Source organism: Alternaria burnsii, assembly GCF_013036055.1.
Source record: "Alternaria burnsii strain CBS107.38 chromosome Unknown 715, whole genome shotgun sequence".
Taxonomy (NCBI): Eukaryota; Fungi; Ascomycota; class Dothideomycetes; order Pleosporales; family Pleosporaceae; genus Alternaria; species Alternaria burnsii.
In genome coordinates, this window is record NW_024066116.1 from 1,241,123 (window position 1) to 1,257,688 (window position 16,566).

At 50.9% G+C, this 16,566-nt stretch overlaps 8 protein-coding genes across 8 annotated transcripts; 4 read left to right on the forward strand and 4 right to left on the reverse strand.

Moving 5' to 3' along the window:
- Positions 1-720: 720 nt before the first annotated feature.
- GT037_007566 (26s proteasome regulatory subunit) lies at positions 721-1,856 on the reverse strand (the record flags this gene model as incomplete). Its single annotated transcript, XM_038932613.1, has 3 exons — positions 721-869; positions 922-1,457; positions 1,537-1,856. The coding sequence occupies 3 exons, from the start codon at positions 1,854-1,856 to the stop codon at positions 721-723; spliced, it is 1,005 nt and encodes a 334-aa protein (XP_038785101.1).
- Positions 1,857-2,291: 435 nt separating this feature from the next.
- GT037_007567 (histone deacetylase 2) lies at positions 2,292-4,191 on the forward strand (the record flags this gene model as incomplete). Its single annotated transcript, XM_038932614.1, has 2 exons — positions 2,292-2,498; positions 2,551-4,191. 2 exons carry the CDS (start codon positions 2,292-2,294, stop codon positions 4,189-4,191), a joined length of 1,848 nt encoding a protein of 615 aa, XP_038785102.1.
- Positions 4,192-4,497: 306 nt separating this feature from the next.
- Positions 4,498-5,019, reverse strand: GT037_007568 (uncharacterized protein; the record flags this gene model as incomplete). The annotated part of the gene is made up of 1 exon (XM_038932615.1): positions 4,498-5,019. One exon carries the CDS (start codon positions 5,017-5,019, stop codon positions 4,498-4,500), a length of 522 nt encoding a protein of 173 aa, XP_038785103.1.
- Positions 5,020-5,355: 336 nt separating this feature from the next.
- On the reverse strand, positions 5,356-6,371 carry GT037_007569 (uncharacterized protein; the record flags this gene model as incomplete). Its single annotated transcript, XM_038932616.1, has 2 exons — positions 5,356-5,463; positions 5,520-6,371. The coding sequence occupies 2 exons, from the start codon at positions 6,369-6,371 to the stop codon at positions 5,356-5,358; spliced, it is 960 nt and encodes a 319-aa protein (XP_038785104.1).
- A 937-nt stretch (positions 6,372-7,308) lies between these two features.
- GT037_007570 (dnase i-like protein) lies at positions 7,309-7,743 on the forward strand (the record flags this gene model as incomplete). The annotated part of the gene is made up of 1 exon (XM_038932617.1): positions 7,309-7,743. The coding sequence occupies one exon, from the start codon at positions 7,309-7,311 to the stop codon at positions 7,741-7,743; it is 435 nt and encodes a 144-aa protein (XP_038785105.1).
- Positions 7,744-8,075: 332 nt separating this feature from the next.
- Positions 8,076-9,966, reverse strand: GT037_007571 (polyamine oxidase; the record flags this gene model as incomplete). The annotated part of the gene is made up of 5 exons (XM_038932618.1): positions 8,076-8,989; positions 9,042-9,120; positions 9,178-9,639; positions 9,767-9,797; positions 9,845-9,966. The coding sequence occupies 5 exons, from the start codon at positions 9,964-9,966 to the stop codon at positions 8,076-8,078; spliced, it is 1,608 nt and encodes a 535-aa protein (XP_038785106.1).
- A 945-nt stretch (positions 9,967-10,911) lies between these two features.
- Positions 10,912-12,790, forward strand: GT037_007572 (uncharacterized protein; the record flags this gene model as incomplete). Its single annotated transcript, XM_038932619.1, has 4 exons — positions 10,912-10,947; positions 11,102-11,624; positions 11,689-12,659; positions 12,707-12,790. 4 exons carry the CDS (start codon positions 10,912-10,914, stop codon positions 12,788-12,790), a joined length of 1,614 nt encoding a protein of 537 aa, XP_038785107.1.
- A 1,241-nt stretch (positions 12,791-14,031) lies between these two features.
- GT037_007573 (uncharacterized protein) lies at positions 14,032-15,416 on the forward strand (the record flags this gene model as incomplete). The annotated part of the gene is made up of 2 exons (XM_038932620.1): positions 14,032-14,248; positions 14,299-15,416. The coding sequence occupies 2 exons, from the start codon at positions 14,032-14,034 to the stop codon at positions 15,414-15,416; spliced, it is 1,335 nt and encodes a 444-aa protein (XP_038785108.1).
- Between the last annotated feature and the right edge of the window lie 1,150 nt (positions 15,417-16,566).

Here is a 16,566-nt window from a genome sequence, read left to right on the forward strand (position 1 = left end):
CGGACTAGTCACCTACCTACCACACTCCTTCTAAAACCGAAGCCCTAAACCTCCGTCCAATCCAAAAATCACTTTTGTATTTCCCTGGAACCACCTTTCCACTTTTCGTACCGGAGTTGATTGAGAAAGAGATCGTAATAATTGGCTGTTTCTGTATTGTCACAATATACGCATGGATGATGGGAATGAAGTGTTAGTTGGGTAAGGATGGGGCGGTGTTTTGTCGTTTTATACCAAAGACAGGACGTGGGTCATGGACGGATTACACAAACAAAGCAACCCTCAAGGGTTTTCGCGACGACAGGGCGCATTGTCGTGTCGCGGTGGCGTATGAGAAATGATTTTACGGATAGCGTGGGCTGATGTTGCGTTTTTGTCCATTTGTTTTTATCATGCACCTAAAAAATATTATACGTGACATAGAGGTATCGAAAATGTACATGTTTGAATTAAGATTGCTGGCCTCGACTTGTCCTTGGCGCTACATCATGGTTCTGATATGATTAACCATCTAACACTAGATGTTTATGTCACTATCTGCCTCGTGAGCATTCAATCCGGGATCATTCAAAGATAGGCTTCACCACGGATAGGGGCTGTTTGTGTGATATCGTTGTCTCATACTCTATGCATTACTGTATCGTATGTCTGCTTTGAGCGCAAATTTGGTTAGCTGCTCATGCCAGTCTAGAAGGCTCGTCCGAGCTGTGGTATGTGATGCTACTCCTCCATCTCCACGTCGTCACCACTAGACGCGTTGCCATTTTGCCGTGAGTTGGACTTGGGTACTGAGGCTTCCTTGTCGATCATCTGCCGTGAGACAGAGACGATGTTGTCTTCGATCAGCTGCTGGCCGACGTCCGAGATGTCTGTGATGGGTCGTTAGCATTGTCTTGGCGTACTCTGTATATCTCAACATACGCTTCTTTGGATCGACCTTTCCGACGTATCGTGTCTTCAATTGATCCTTGGTCAACTCAGTTTCCTCCTTGACACGCTTCTCGTAGCCGTCTGCCATAGTGACGAGCTTCTGCAGCTTGTCGGTATTCCGCTCGCCCTCGCCCTTGAAGTCGTCCATGAGCAAAGCCTCTGTCCATACATGCTTGTGAAGGTTCATCAGCATGTTCTCCTCCAACGCAGTCTTTCGGTAGTTGATGCCGATAGAGTAGTAGTGGCGGTTCAGGCCATGGATAAGCGCCTGGATCGATGGCTTGTTGAGGTGGCCGACGTTAGAGGTGGTCTGGCGGGGCTCGTGGCCCATCATGAGAGCCTGGGGGTTGATGAGGCGGAAAGCATCGATGACGACCTTGCCCTTGACCGACTGGATGGGGTCAACGACGACGGCGACGGCGCGAGGTGTGAGCTGCTCGAATGACTGCTGTGTGTTGATATCGACCGATGACAGCCAGCAGCCGAAACCCGGATGTGAGTGGTACCAGCCAACGACGGTCTCTTGCCTGTGTTTGTCAGCACTGGATGTTTATAATGGGAGCGGTGGCGGCGGCGGCTTCAAGAGTCCCACGGGTAAATACACACCTTCCTGTTTGTCTCAGCATGTCCATCATCTTGGTTTGAAAGACGGGGTCTACAGCCTCGACAGAGACACCGGTTCCTGACTGCGGCATAGCGAAGACATCCACCACCCGTACTGTGTAATCGTCGACAAACTCGCCCAGCATCAGACCCATGACTTCCATGGGCACACCGGCCCGACCGTGGCGCAGCATCTTGAGCAGTGCCAGCGATGAGATGTAGACGGTTTCCGAGTTGTCGATCAGGTTGGTGTCGCCTTGGGGTCCTCCCATACCGCCCATGCCACCTTGGGCGGCGGCAAGCATTCTGGTTAACCGATCCATGGTGGTGTGTTGGCGATGGCGCTGTAGGTTTTGCGAGTGCGGTATTTGGAGAGTAGTCGAGCGTGTTGGCGGGCTGGGCGGAGCAAGTGTTTGGGTAGGCGGCGGTGATGATGAAGCTGTTGATGCTCGAGCTCTCTCACGTAACTGCGCGACTGCCAGATGCGGCGATTCGGTTGTTCCGGAACCGGGGCTAGGCAGGGGTGCCCTGTCGCAGCTCGATCCATGGATGCTCAATGGCGCGCGAGCGTCTTTGTTAGAGCTCCCGCCATCTCTCCTACAGACCCCTCCACCTTTCCTTGATCGCTGACACTCGAGCACTGCGTATATCCGAACTCGCCCTTCTCTGTTACATCCCGTCCAAAATCATCTGCGGCCCCCAAAGCATCATCACCGCAATCCCCCACAGTCGCATAGCTGTGCGCAGCCGACAAAGATATGGCTACCACCGACATGGCGCCCACGACGGGCTCCGCTTCTTTGAACAACGGCGTCGCGTCGCAACCAAAAAAGGTCGCCTACTTCTACGACTCCGACGTCGGCAACTATGCCTATGTAGCAGGACATCCCATGAAGCCCCACCGCATACGCATGGCGCATAGCTTGATCATGAACTATGGCCTGTACACCAAGATGGAGATTTACGTAGGCAGAACCCTGATTGAGGCCCGCATCCATCTCTGCTAACACACAGCAGCGCGCCAAACCAGCCTCCAAATACGAAATGACGCAGTTCCACACAGATGAATACATAGAGTTTTTGCACAAGGTCACACCCGACAACATGGAAAGCTTCACGCGTGAACAGAGCAAGTACAATGTTGGTGACGACTGCCCAGTCTTTGACGGTCTTTTTGAGTTCTGCGGCATCAGCGCTGGTGGAACTATGGAGGGTGCTGCACGCTTGAACCGAGGAAAGTGCGATGTCGCTGTCAACTGGGCCGGAGGACTGCATCACGCAAAGAAGAGCGAGGCTAGTGGTTTCTGCTATGTCAACGACATCGTCTTGGGCATCATTGAGCTACTTAGATACAAGCAGCGCGTGCTGTACATTGACATTGACGTTCACCACGGTGACGGTGTCGAGGAAGCCTTTTACACGACCGATCGCGTCATGACAGTCTCCTTCCACAAGTATGGCGAGTACTTCCCAGGTACCGGCGAACTACGCGACATTGGTGTCGGCAGCGGCAAAAACTACTCGGTCAACTTTCCTCTTCGCGACGGCATCACCGATGACACATATCGCAACATCTTCGAGCCTGTCATCGAGGCTGTTATGACATACTATGGGCCAGAGGCTATCGTCCTGCAGTGCGGTGGTGACAGTCTTTCGGGTGACAGACTTGGCTGCTTCAACTTGAGCATGGACGGCCATGCCAACTGTGTCAAGTACGTCAAGAGCTTTGGCGTCCCAGTCATCGTACTTGGAGGTGGTGGCTACACCATGAGAAACGTAGCGCGAACCTGGGCCTACGAAACAGGAGAGCTCGTCTCGACCAAAATGTCCAAGCAGCTGCCTTTCAACGACTATTACGAATATTTCGCTCCCGACTACGAACTCGACGTCCGGCCGTCAAACATGGAAAACGCAAACTCTCACGACTACCTGCATAAGATTAAATCAGCCGTCATCGAGAACATCCGAAGAACCGGAAGGCCGTCGGTTGAAGCTTTTACCACTATACCCGATGTACCCACGTCGCTGCTACGCGCGGCTGACTCAGACGCTGAAGATGAAGACGATGACATTGATGCCGATGAAAACAAAGACGTACGAATGACACAGCGCCAGCGCGACAAGCAGGTAGAGCACGATGGCGAGCTATACGACGCAAGCGATGACGAGGATTATAAAAACAGTCTTGGAGTGCGTGCTCAACCTGGTACCAAGAAGAAGCGGAACATCACCGACTTCCCTAATCCCAACGCTGCTCCGGCGGACGATCTGGACGGCATGGAAGAGATCAATGGTGAAAGCGCCGTATCAACACGTCAAGCATCCGCAGCCGCCAAGTCGCGCACGCAAACTCCCGCTACTGGCGAGCAAGAAGCAGATGATGATGGTGACATTGACATGGATGCACCGCCTGCTGTACCTGCTCCTGCTGATAACCCGAACCAGTCTCAGTCGCCCACAGGAGGTGTCGTGACCCCACCTGAATCCCCACCCACCGCACCGACAGCGATGGCACCCACATCTGCCCCGACGGCAGATGTCGAGATGGAAGACAATGCAGACAAGGAGGAAATTGCTGCAGCTAAGGAAGAGGGTGAAACAGAACGCGATTCTGAGAACGTCAAGGGCGAAGTCCGGACCCAGGTTGCAAAAGATTAGCCACTTCATCGCGGTGTTTTAGTGCATTTGGGAGGCGTTTGTTCTTCAGTCGCACTGTTCATGGGTAAATTCTTTCTGACGGGTAGCGGGCAGGTGTTTTGGTGTGATGGGAAATGGCTTGGGTCGCTCTAGCTAAGGATACCTTTTGGATTTTCTTCTCTGTTATTTTGATGCGAAGTTCTCATCATCCGTCTACCATTTCAAGCTCCACTGGCTAGAAAGATTATGGACAACCAAGCAACAATCAACTTTACATCTCAAAGTCCTTTCTATTCCTTTCTGCCCTCTGCCTTGCTTCTTAGCATCTCAACAATAATCTTCCCAAGCCACGACATCCCACACAGGCTTGTTTCCCACTTTCTTCCCCCTTTCTTTGCCTTTCCCGCTCACTTCACATGCGCCCACCATATCCTCGTCGCCATCTAACAACCCTCCGATAACACGCTCAGCGATGGCACATAAGTTACTGACTAGGCATTTCCGATGACCCATGGTACCAATTGTCTGGATCAGCACACGGATGCGCGGCCTGGACGATGCTGATGCAGATGCAGATGCGGGTGCAGACGACGAGGCGGTCTCGTGGACGACTAAAGCAATCTTGTGTGCCATACTTACTCCTCCTTCAGGGCTGACGACCGGTACGTCGACGATGGGTACGCTGACGGTGAGGGGATTGATGTGGGGATCGTTGAGGTAGTAGCGTGAGAGGAAGGCGAGGTGCTTGGCTGTCTCGTTCATGATATCTTTAGAGATGTCGTGCTGGGCCAATTGGACATTGAGTTCTGAGAAGATGCGCATACGGACCGGGTCGATGGGTTGAGCCATCCTTGAAATTTGATATTGTTTTAGGACGATCAGATGGGAGGGTGACTAAAGTGACGTTAAAGACAACGGGGAGACTTTATTGGAAGGTTGCCTGTTCCTTCTCGGCCCTGTGTTATTGCCATATTGTAGAGACTGGCAAACTGTGTCGTTGCTGTGAAAGAACTGACCGGTGCATGCGTGATACAAGCTGCGTCAATTGCCAAGTTTGCTATGAGAAGGCCTCGGTCTATGTACAAGACACTCAGTTGAAAAACTGCTTCTTCGAGCCCTGGAGTTTTCCTCTATAGTTGATTGTCTACGTACGCAGAATCATTGTCCCATGATTGTATTCTGAGATCAAAGCACCAAAGCCATCTCATCCAGATCAATATCCAATCCCGAACTCAGCTGCGGAATCTGTTTGTAGTCACTTTCATCCAACGTTCTCCTTATGAACTTGAGTGTCTGTGTGCCAGTCAGTCAAACCATGATCGGTCAAAAACATTGTGCTTAGTACTCACCTCAGCATAACTTGGACTTTGATCGCTCTTCATCATTTCCAAGAACGCCCATGTCATTGCACCTGTCGGCTCTCCTTGGATGCGCGCATCCGCACTCGTTTGATCGTCTCTACAGCCAGAGAACATTGTGACCATCTTCCGTTCGCTCCCGTACTGTCCCGCGAATTCTCCGCTTTCCAGGCCTTCCTCCTCTTCTTCTCCGAAATGTTTCAGACCCTTAAAGAAGCTGCTGGCACCTGCAAGCAACTCCTTCGCCTCGCCGACTTTACTATAGGAGAAGCCACCGGAGATGATATCGCGAGCTTCGTCGGCGAGCCTAAGCCCAGCTTTCAGGTTGTCCATCAAATTAATCTGCCCGTCGCTATCGGAGCGATAGACATAAGGTAGTTCGAGTGCGCTACCAGAGTGGCAACAGTCCATGACGACGAAGAGAGTGCAGTCACGGGCCATATAGGTAACAAGATGCTCATGGAGAATGGTACTGGAGATCTGACCCCGCTGTTCGAAATCCACAGGAACGATCGAAGCATCCATACCCGTGGTCCTATTGCCATCTACATCTGCAATTTGTCCGCCGTGGCCTGAGTAGTGCAGAAATAGCGTGCAACCAGGTTCAGAGACGAGCCAATCCATGGCTGCGAGGAGGTTGTGGCCTGTAGGGAAGTAGGGTGAGTCGTATGGTACTTCAGGACGATCAGTCAAGATGACACGATCTTTGTGTGAGTTAGTGTAGCCGCGATAAGAAAGGAATTCAGCCATGTTGTCTACATCGGAATGGCAGCCCTTCAGTTCGTGGCTACTACCAACATAGTTGATGCCGATGAGGAGACTCTTCTTGCGTCTGTAGGACATGTTGGGCTGAGATATGATGGTTGAAGGTAAGAGTTGAATTGAAGGATCGAGGGTAAGATTGACGATAGGAGTGGCTGAAAAGTGGCAGAGGTTTGTAGCGTGCTGTCAAGTTGGAGGGGTAGTGAATGATGTGGCTGATCACTGCCCAATCAATCCTAGCAGGCCGACGCGTCGCTCCGCCCACGGGCATGCGCGGTTGTCGGGTACAATCGCGTACAATGGAACATGCCTGCATCTTGCTCAAGTCTGGAGGCTTTGGGCTTACATTTGTGCGTCTTTAGCTCGGTGCGGACAGGCCAGAGAATATGACGTCATTCGCCATCGTGAGGACTATTCTATCCTGCGTTCTCGAACGTCGATAGCTGTGGCATATACCGCGTGCCGCCACTACTCCACTCTGAACCGCAATATCAGTCCACCGCCTGCGGAACGACGCAAGACCAGCTCCGATACTGTGACAGCTTCCCAGCAAACAGTGCCTGCAAACACTCCTGCACCTCTTCCACCACACAACGCAAACTTCCTACGTATCTTTTCGTAGAACATTAATGGTATCCTTCCGTTCTTGCAAAAGCCCATAACATCCTTTTTCGAACCCACCAAAGCTATAGACACCACGGATGGGTCCCCAAAACACGCATTACTACCAGCGTCTTTGAGGGCGTTTCTACAACGACACCAATGGCCATCAATACTCTTCCTGCAAGAAGTAAAAATCGCATCTGCGGACGAGCGGACCCAAAATTCTGTCAGAGCAGCCCTGAACTCTTATTTGCCAACAGAATTAGCATATGCCGATGAACGTGGCCCGTTGTATGATGCATACTTTACGCTCCCAACCGACAGATTTAACGCGCGCGGACCCAAAGGTAACGGCAAGATATACGGTGTATGCAGTATCGTCCGTCACGATCTCATGGGTACTTATCATATCGCCATGCGAACAGTAGATTGGGATAAAGAAGGACGCATCCACATTGTAGAAGTCAAGTCGAGGACCAGTGAAGCGAAACTAGCAATTTTCAACATCTGCGCTGTGAACGGAACTGGTAACGCCTATTCTGACCCCTCAACCGGCGACAGAATAGGCACGCGGCACGATAGGAAACGCAAATTTCATACTCTGCTAATGCGAGAATGTAAGGAGCTGGAGACACAAGGATGGGATGTGTTGTTGGCAGGCGATATGAATGTTGCCCTTGATGAGCGTGATGGACATCCCAAGTTACGTATCTTCCCACAGGCACACTTTATCAATCGAGCGGACTTCCATTCTAAGCTGCTGAATGGTAATGGGAAGGGCAAGAATGATGGTTTTGGTGGTGTTGATGTTTGGAGAAAGATGCACGAAGAAGAGCGACGGTATACGTAATTTTCGCGAGGCCGGAAATGGGGAAGTAGTTGTGATAGGGTGGACTACTTTATCGCTGGGAGAAAGGCGTGGGAGAAGGGATGTGTTAAGGCTTGTGGAGCAATGGACAGCGAAAAAGACATGGAGCCAAGTGATCATGTGCCAATTTGGGCGGACTTTGAGCTGAAAACGGAAGACGAGAAGGAAGAAAAGCGATAAGAAAGAATTATGGAGCTGCCAGCGTCTTGCACTCTTGATTGATGACTCCAAGAGTCATTATACGCCTAACGTGTAGCAAAACGATTCCAAAAGCGCCATGTCGTACGCGGCCGCGTTTGCTCCCAGCCACCCATCTACTCTGCCTCCCCAGTATTGGCAAGAAAGAACGGACTCGTCCCCATTCCGTTAAATGCATTGACCTCCCACAACTCAGTGGTTCCATGCAAGACCTCGTAGCGGTTATACGATCCACATCCACTCCCACGATTGACACACTCTGTAGTAATCTGCCCTGCAATACGTTCTCCCACCTCTTGGCCCTCAAACCACGCGCCGTGAAGAAAGCCAAAGTATTCCGCACTCATTGCTTCGCCAGCAAAGTATAGTCTGCCTAGGTTTGCGCGAAGATTTTGATGCATCTCGAGCGTGGTGCCGGCAGGCCAATTGGAGTAGGATCCGTAAGACCATGGCGTTTGCGACCAACGCGGGTAGGTGAAGGCAATCGGTTCTGGGATAGTGGTATTGGGAAACATTTTACGGAGAACGGCCATGCCTTCGGCCTTTGTGGTCTCGTCGTCTTGTGCCTCGACGCGATAAGACTGTTCGTCGACAAGTGTGGCAAAGATGATGTTGGAGTCTGGTAAGAAGCCTTCTGTTGATAAGCTCTGCCAAACAGTGTAGTATCCACGTGTCGTTGGATCGGCGTACAGGAAAAACTGCTTGTCATCTGGCCAGAAGGTTTCGTTGAATTGGAAGAAGAGTTTGGTATATGTGCCGAACGAGAACGTGGCGATGGCGGATTGCTTCCACTCGGGGAGTTTAGGCTCGAATGTGATGGCGTCGTTTTGTAGCACACCAAGTGAGACGGTAGATATGGCGTAGTCAGCCTCTACGCATGAGCCGTCCGATGTAGTGATGTGTACTCCAGTATCTGAGTAGGTGATGTTTGAGACGACAGTGTTGAGAAGGAGGCGTGGATCGTTGGGCTTTAGGAATTTGGACGCTTGATGCTTGAGCCACGTATTGAAACCGCGTTGGTCGGTACAGACTGTCGAAAGCTTGGGTTAGTCTAGATCGTTTTCCACAATTCAATTTCATACAGTTACTAATCTCTGAGAAAGCGTAGTAAGTCAGATTGTATCCTGTGATACCGTAAACGAAGCTCGACTCCTCTGGTGTCTATGGAGCGGACCTATCAGCATGTATAAGGGATGTTTGCTCTTGAATAGTTCTTACTTGGGCAGTCTCCCAGTCCCAGAGATAGTACTCGACAGCCTTGCGTGCGGGGTCGCCCTTCGGTTTCCATCCGCTTTGCCAAAGGCCGGCGCGAAAACTTCTGTCTTGCAAGTTTTCTGATAGTATAGTTCCAGCGCTTTGTTCGAAGATACTCCAGTACTCCTCAAACTCATCTAGTATATCCGTGTAATCTACAGCACCCGTCTCATTATAGGTCGCGATAGAGAAGGCGTCAGAGTTGGGGCTAGAGAGATTGACTTGTTTCGAGAAAGTCCAGACAGGGTTTTCTGGGCCGTCGACGGTATCTTCACCTAATCCGGAAATCCAATTCGCGCCTAGCTCGACGGTGTAAGGGTTGCCGCTAGGATCAGAGCCAAATTTGGTGTTTCGCATGCGGCCACCAATGTGATCTTGATACTCCAGAATCAGGAAGTCAGTAACAGACTGGTTGGCAAGTGCTTGCTGGAAATCGTTAGTATATGGATAAAGAAGCATGTCTAAAGTAATTGTGGGACGGGCCGATCCATCCGGCCGCTGTTCAGTCTTGCCGGCGTCTTCCTGTGCAGAACAAATGTTCATGTAGACTTACTGCCGCTGTGATACCAGCAACACCGCCACCTCTACGCACGGTCAGCCAATTGGACTCTACTGTATAAGTAGAGCATACATGATGGCGACAGTGGTCTTCCTGCACGTGCTGTTGTTGTCTCGCCCAAGAGTTGCAAACATAGCAAAGGTTAGTCTTGGCACAAGACCAGCGGTCATGAGTAACGCTCTTGCCAGCCTCATGGTGGATAAACTCCAAAGAATGGTTCGGATGAACGTAAAGCTTCTTCAAGACTGACGCACCCCGACAGGTACTTATTGCTTGATCCGATAGTGCTTGCTAGGGTACATATCTCGAGTGTAGTCCTGTCTAGTTTAGCCTCCGTTACCTTCCCCCGCATTAGTTCCACAAGAAGAACCGGGGATGGTAATTGTACTCGAGGTGCAGTAGTACCGGCGAGTTGCATCTTGCGGATGTCGATGATTCGATGTTGATGCGTCACTAAGCAAATACGGACCTGCCTAATAGAGTCATAGCCTGTGGAAAAACCAAGTAGGGCATTGGTATACCAAATGCTAAACGCAGGAACAGAGAGGACTAATCTGCAGCTGGATGGAAAGAGCATGGTGTGCAAGGTCGGGCAAGCGCCGAAGCAAGCCAGATGATTGGTAAACGCCGGAGGTGATAAGAGCGCCGCGTGTACTTGCTGGATGCGTAAGGTGACGTCGCCATGGGTCGTCTGTGCTCGTCGGCGACACCGCAGTGCTTCTGCCGTGGTGCAAGATGAAGTTGTAGCTCCGTCAGAGATAACGCGTCGTTGCAGCATTGACGTACTGATGTTAGCTCGGCGAGGCTGGACCCGAAGTTGCACCGCGTGAACTGGAGGAAGTTATGGCTTCGGAGGGTTGCGATGGTACCATCACCATCACTACGCGTGTCTGTTGCGCATGCGCGAACGTTCGGTTACAACTCAAAGATGGTGAGCAAGTTGAGCTGGTCTAATTACGTGAGGGCTCCAAGACACGGGAAAGGCGCAAGTTTTTTTCGGGACGGCACAATAGCGGGGTTCTTGATCATGTCCCCCTTCGCTCTTCGCTTCCATTGACACTCAATTCACCTCTTCATACCCAATTCTCATTTCCTAGAACGCGTCGTTGTCTCCTTACAAGTACGGTAATATAGCCAGGATGCATCCGAGTAGCAGAAAGCCCGATCAAGGTAACGTCAGATAGCACAGCGCATGAGACCGGTGTTCGCTCGTCAACGTCTTTGTTGGCGGCGATCTGAGATATACGGTCTGAACTTGATCAGGTTAAAGCCTGCGAAAGGACTCATGCTTTGCTTCGCTCGCTCCGAGGCTGCTACTAATGGCTGTAGGTCGCCGTCGTCATGGAACCCAACACGAACCCGCCTAATGACATGAGATCTGTATTTGCGCCGCATGCGAGCAACGAGCCCCGACTGCCTGTCAGCGCACGCGATACTGAGAATGAAGACCTGGCGCAAAAGAGCAAGTGGCAGGACATGTGGAAGTCCTTTGAGAGACAGCTTGTCGCGTACAACCTTGAGGCGCGTGGCATAGAACGCGTCGAGCCAGAGGAGCGACAGGACTTGCGTCTGCTTGGCTACTCCCAAGTGGCTATCATGTGGTTCAGCGTCAATCTTGCGGCGAACAACATCACGCTGGGCATGCTCGGTCCTGCTGTCTTTGCCCTTGGTTTCCTCGATGCTTGTTTGCTCGGCGTTTTCGGCGCATTCGTTGGCTGTCTAGTGGTGGCTTACATCGCGACGTTTGGCCCAAAGGGTGGAAATCGGACTATGATCTTCTCACGATACATCACGGGCTGGTGGCCATCCAAGGTCGTTGTCTTGCTCAACATCATCGTCCTGCTCGGCTACGGTAAGACATGTCCCTGTACCAGCTGCATGTGAGACATGTATTGACGTGGTACACGCACCTTTAGGCATGATCGACTGTGTAGTCGCCGGACAGATTCTTTCCGCTGTCTCGGACAATTCCATGTCCGTTGTCGTCGGTATCATTATTGTGGCCATCATCGCGTGGGCTATCACTACCTTTGGCTACCAGATCTTTCACTACTATGAGCGCTGGGCTTGGCTACCGCAACTGATTGTGCTCTGCATCCTAGCTGGCCTTGCTGGTCCGCAATTTAACATCTCCTCGGAGTCTCACGGAGATGAAGACCCAGACACTATTATTGGCAATCGCATCAGCTTCTTCGGCTTGACGCTCGCCGCGGCTATCACATACGGTGGCGGAGCAGCCGACTACTTCGTCTACTACCCGGAACACGCATCGTCATTCAAAATATTTGGTATGACCATGCTAGGCCTAATGTGCAGTTTTACCTTCGCCTTCATCTTGGGTATCGGCCTCGCATGCGGTATGCTGACCAACACGGACTGGGAAGCAGCGTATGGAATATCGCAAGGTGCTCTCATAGTCGAAGCGTACAAACCGCTAGGCGCATTCGGTTCCTTCTGCGGCGTGGTGGTTGCCTTGGGTCTTGTCGCCAACCTCATCGTCCCTACATACTCTTCCGGGATTGATGCGCAGATACTAGGACGCTATGCGGGTGCTGTACCAAGAGTAATCTGGAATACCGTTGGTGTAGTCATCTATACGGTCTGCGCATTAGCCGGACGCGCACATCTTGCTGAAATTTTCACCAACTTTCTAGCTCTCATGGGCTATTGGGTCTCTGTCTGGATCGCGGTCATCCTGGAAGAGCACTTGGTCTTCCGTCGCAAGACCGGCTTCAACTGGCAAGTCTGGAACCAGAAGAAAAAGCTACCACTCGGTATCGCCGCTTTTACAGCGTTCGTTATTGGTTGGATCGGCGCAATCATGTGTATGGCTCAGGTTTGGTACATTGGACCAATCGCTAAGCAGGTTGGAACTTACGGAGCCGATGTAAGTAAAAGCTGAGATCTTGAGCCACTTGTAACTGACGTAATCAGATGGGCAACTTTGTCGGTTTCGCATGGGCTGCAGTTGTCTATCCTCCTTTGAGAGTATGGGAATTGAAGCGATTTGGCCGGTGATCAAGAAGATTCTTGAACACCCTATGAACATCACTGCCATCAGGACAGCGTGTTTGAATCTCATCCGCACCTGATGGCCTTCCGGAATTTTTGCTGCACAAGTCAAATATGGCGGTTCCTCGTCATTCGTTCGTACCATTTCCGATCTGTGATGCGATTGGTAGTCAGAGTAGATCTCAAACACTGGCCACAGGTTTAGGCTTAAGCATGTGCAGATGGTAAGTATGGCTCTGAGGTTGAGCCTGGAATACAATTGTGCAAATCGTCGAGCTATCGCAGTGATTCATTTCAGCTGTCACGTCCGCAATCTTTCACTGTTCATACTATCAAGTCATGTTCATAGACCGATCATGCTCTCGTCTTGTCGTGGTTAGAACAGCCATATGCGATGTTTTCAGTCTGAGTTTCCGCATGGTGCATGGTATATACACGGATGTGTAGGATAGTTCGCTACTAATGACGACGCTACCGTTGTCTTCTCACTGGACTTACATGATGTCATCGTCGAAGCCGCCTTCATTCTATCTATAGTTGCCGTCCAGTGTACCTTGTTGACAACACCGGAAAGAGCTGATGAAGTTGCTGGGAAGTAGCGTTGACGGAATTAGAGATTATGCAGTCACGATACGTTCGTTTGAAGAACACGGTTGTACAGTGAACCGCGCTTAAGAAGAATACGAAGAAGAAGGAGCCTGTTGGAGGATCGAACTAAACTCTGAGTGATGAACCAAAGGAAGACTGATACCCAGGCATGACCCCAGGAAGCCATCAGCACAAGGAACAAGTTTACTAAGCATGCGGTCGGATTTTTATAGAGAAACCTCAACTTGGAGTATACCATGCGTATCCTTTGTAAGTCGTACCTGACTTTCATATAGCCTGGAGGCATGCGAGGTAGTTCAAGTCAAGACACTAACAAGACAAAACAGCTCGTATACTCTAGGGCATGCTCTGCCCATGCGAACGACTTCTCAAACTACCTGCACCTCCGTCTACCATCTACGATTCTGATTCTCGTTATTCCACCCATCATGTGTTGCATGCTCCTGCATGGACTTCACGTTCCAGTATCTAGGTTCGCTCGACGGTATGTTGTTGCCGCGCGTCCACCGCTCCTGCCCCCAAGAGTTGATCTCACGTTTGGCGCTACAGTGACTGCGATTTCTCTCACCTCAACCGGGCACAATTATAAAAGCTGTCCACTCACAAGATCGTCTCTTTCCCTCCTTCGTGACACAACCATGATTCACGATCTCATCGACCTTGACGGCGACAGTGCCTCTCTAAAGAGCACTACTAACGGCCTCGTCGGCAAGATGACGCTTACAAACAAGGGCGTAGAGTCAACTCATCGTGACAGCTTCTCCGACCTTGCAAGTATGATGAGGGCTAAGAAGCTGTATACACCGATTTCGACGCCTGCGCCACCTCCGCAGCCGCTCACTGTCGCGCCCAATGGTAGGTGCTTTAACAGCGTATCGTTCTGACCTTTAGCTAAAGCCATACAGGCCCTCGTTTTGCCAGTCGTGTCCAGTCTGGCACCAGCATTTTTTCTCCGTTGGCAAGGTCGTTTCAGCCTACCGAATCCGTCGCTTCGTTCCTCCAGGAACAAGAGCTCGCGGCACCACCACTTGTCGCCTCCGGGCCGATCTCAGAGTACCGTCCAGAGAACATGAGACACTTAGAAGCTTTGGCCGAGGCAATTATCAGCTACAAAAGCGACGACGATAGCAAATGCCATCATCATCGTTGTAGGCGTTCACCATCACCACTATGCAAGCAGCCGCTCCTCATCTCAGGCCTTGAGCTACCGGCAGGTGTGGGACCCACCCATCCACCCACCCCCACTGAATCGCTCCAGTACTCATCATCAGGCTTTCGATCCGATCAAGAAGCCGTTGTACGGGTGACTAAGCAGAACTGGGAGTCCTTGGGCAAAGAGCTTAACACGATCAAGAAGCAGAAGCTGGAGCTAGAGAGTCAACTTTCGACCCTCGAAACAAACAACGCAGTCCTTCGAGACGTTGATCACGATATTAGCGTGCGGCTCGGCAAACTCAAATACCAGAACGAAGCTAACAAGGCTCAGAAGGCAGCAATGGGTCGATCATTGTCTGAGAGAGAGATGAAGATCAAGACCCAACAGCTTGAGATTGACGAGTTGGAAGGACATGTGAAGACGACAGAGAACGCTCTTTCCGCAAAAGACCACGAGCTGGAGAACCTCAGGCAGAAAATGAAAGAGAGTGAACGTACCATCGACCGGGTGACTCGCGAACGGGACGAGGCATCCCGCGCTCTGGCGAACTCCGCTGATCACCTCGAACGAGCCCGCAAACTAGCCGACACTCTGACTCAGCGAGAGAAGCTCATAACCGATCTACGCTACCAGGTCATGGCTGAACAGCTCAAGGTCGCTGGGTTAGAAGATGATCTTGAGGCCGCCCAGGCAAAGAGCAATCAAGCCGATATCGATGGTATCAAGAGCAAGCTTATTGAGAAAACCAGTACTTGCGATCGCCAGCGGAACCAGCTCAAAATGATTGAGGCACAACTCAGCCAGAGCCAAAGTCGTTTGATAAGATCACCAACCATGGCGAGTCTCTCCGTGGCGCTGCGCACGTAGTCAAACCTTCTGGGACCAGCAAACTCCCCAAGTTAGTGATCTCGTGCGTTGAGTGTTACAACAAGAATCTGCCGTGCGACAACGGTGCCAAGTGCCGCAACTGCGTCGAGAACAACACTCAGTGCGCACGCTGGAGGTGCTCTCTGAAGCACAAGTACGGCGAATGCCCTCTCACGCCCTGCCCTCTTTCACACGATTCCCAAGGCTGGCTCGTCCTGCGAACAGAGCGTCCCGAGTGGTAAGGGGCTCAAGCTGCTGGCGAACTGATTGGACAAAGTATCATCGCGGCCACCCATAAATATTCTTCTGACGCTAGGGCTGGGTTTCTAGGTAAATATGAGTCAGGAGTTTCACGGTCATGAGCAACTGAGTGCTGACAGTGATCAGGTCAAATAACATATGAAAGTAGTTCATCCATATGAGACCGTAGGATAGGATCAATTTTACGAAGTTTTAAGCTTCAGATAAAGTGAGATAATATACTCACAATATCATGATTGGCGTTCTTGCCATTTAATCATGCGTATATCATGATATGAGCGTACTGTTCATCGTCTCAGTTACAACATGTACTTTCATCTGACGTGCTACACCTGTTCCTCTTGTGACGTGAAGTATCTCTCTTTTCTCTTCACTTCATCTAGCGCATTCACTTGAAACTTGATCTAGCCTGTCCCGACAGTTGCTTCGTACTCGCTGACTAGTTGAATGGGTGTCTTAGATTCATTTCCCTATCACCGAGATGGTGATCACCAGTTTTGTGTTGAGAAGAGAATTATAGCTCATCTGAAGGCTCTTGACCCATATTGTCCAGATGGAAGTGTGGTCAGTCAGACTGGGTACTCGTGTAGATTGCGCTGAGATTGGTGGGATTTCTACTAGTGAATGGTCGTAAGTATGCTCACATATGCCTGATGATGGTTTAGAGATTCATCAGTGAGCCGTAGGGCATGTTGGTAAGCATATTATCTAAGACGGTACGAATGTGCGTGCGTTGAACAAACAATTGTTGGGTCTAGTAAATCCAGGCCTTAGTGGTATAGGCTTCTCCAGCTACATGGTCACTGAGATAAGCTCTGGTCGAATAGAACATTGCAACGGTAGACCACACGGCCGGAATAGAGATGGAACCCACGGTTCTACTATCAAT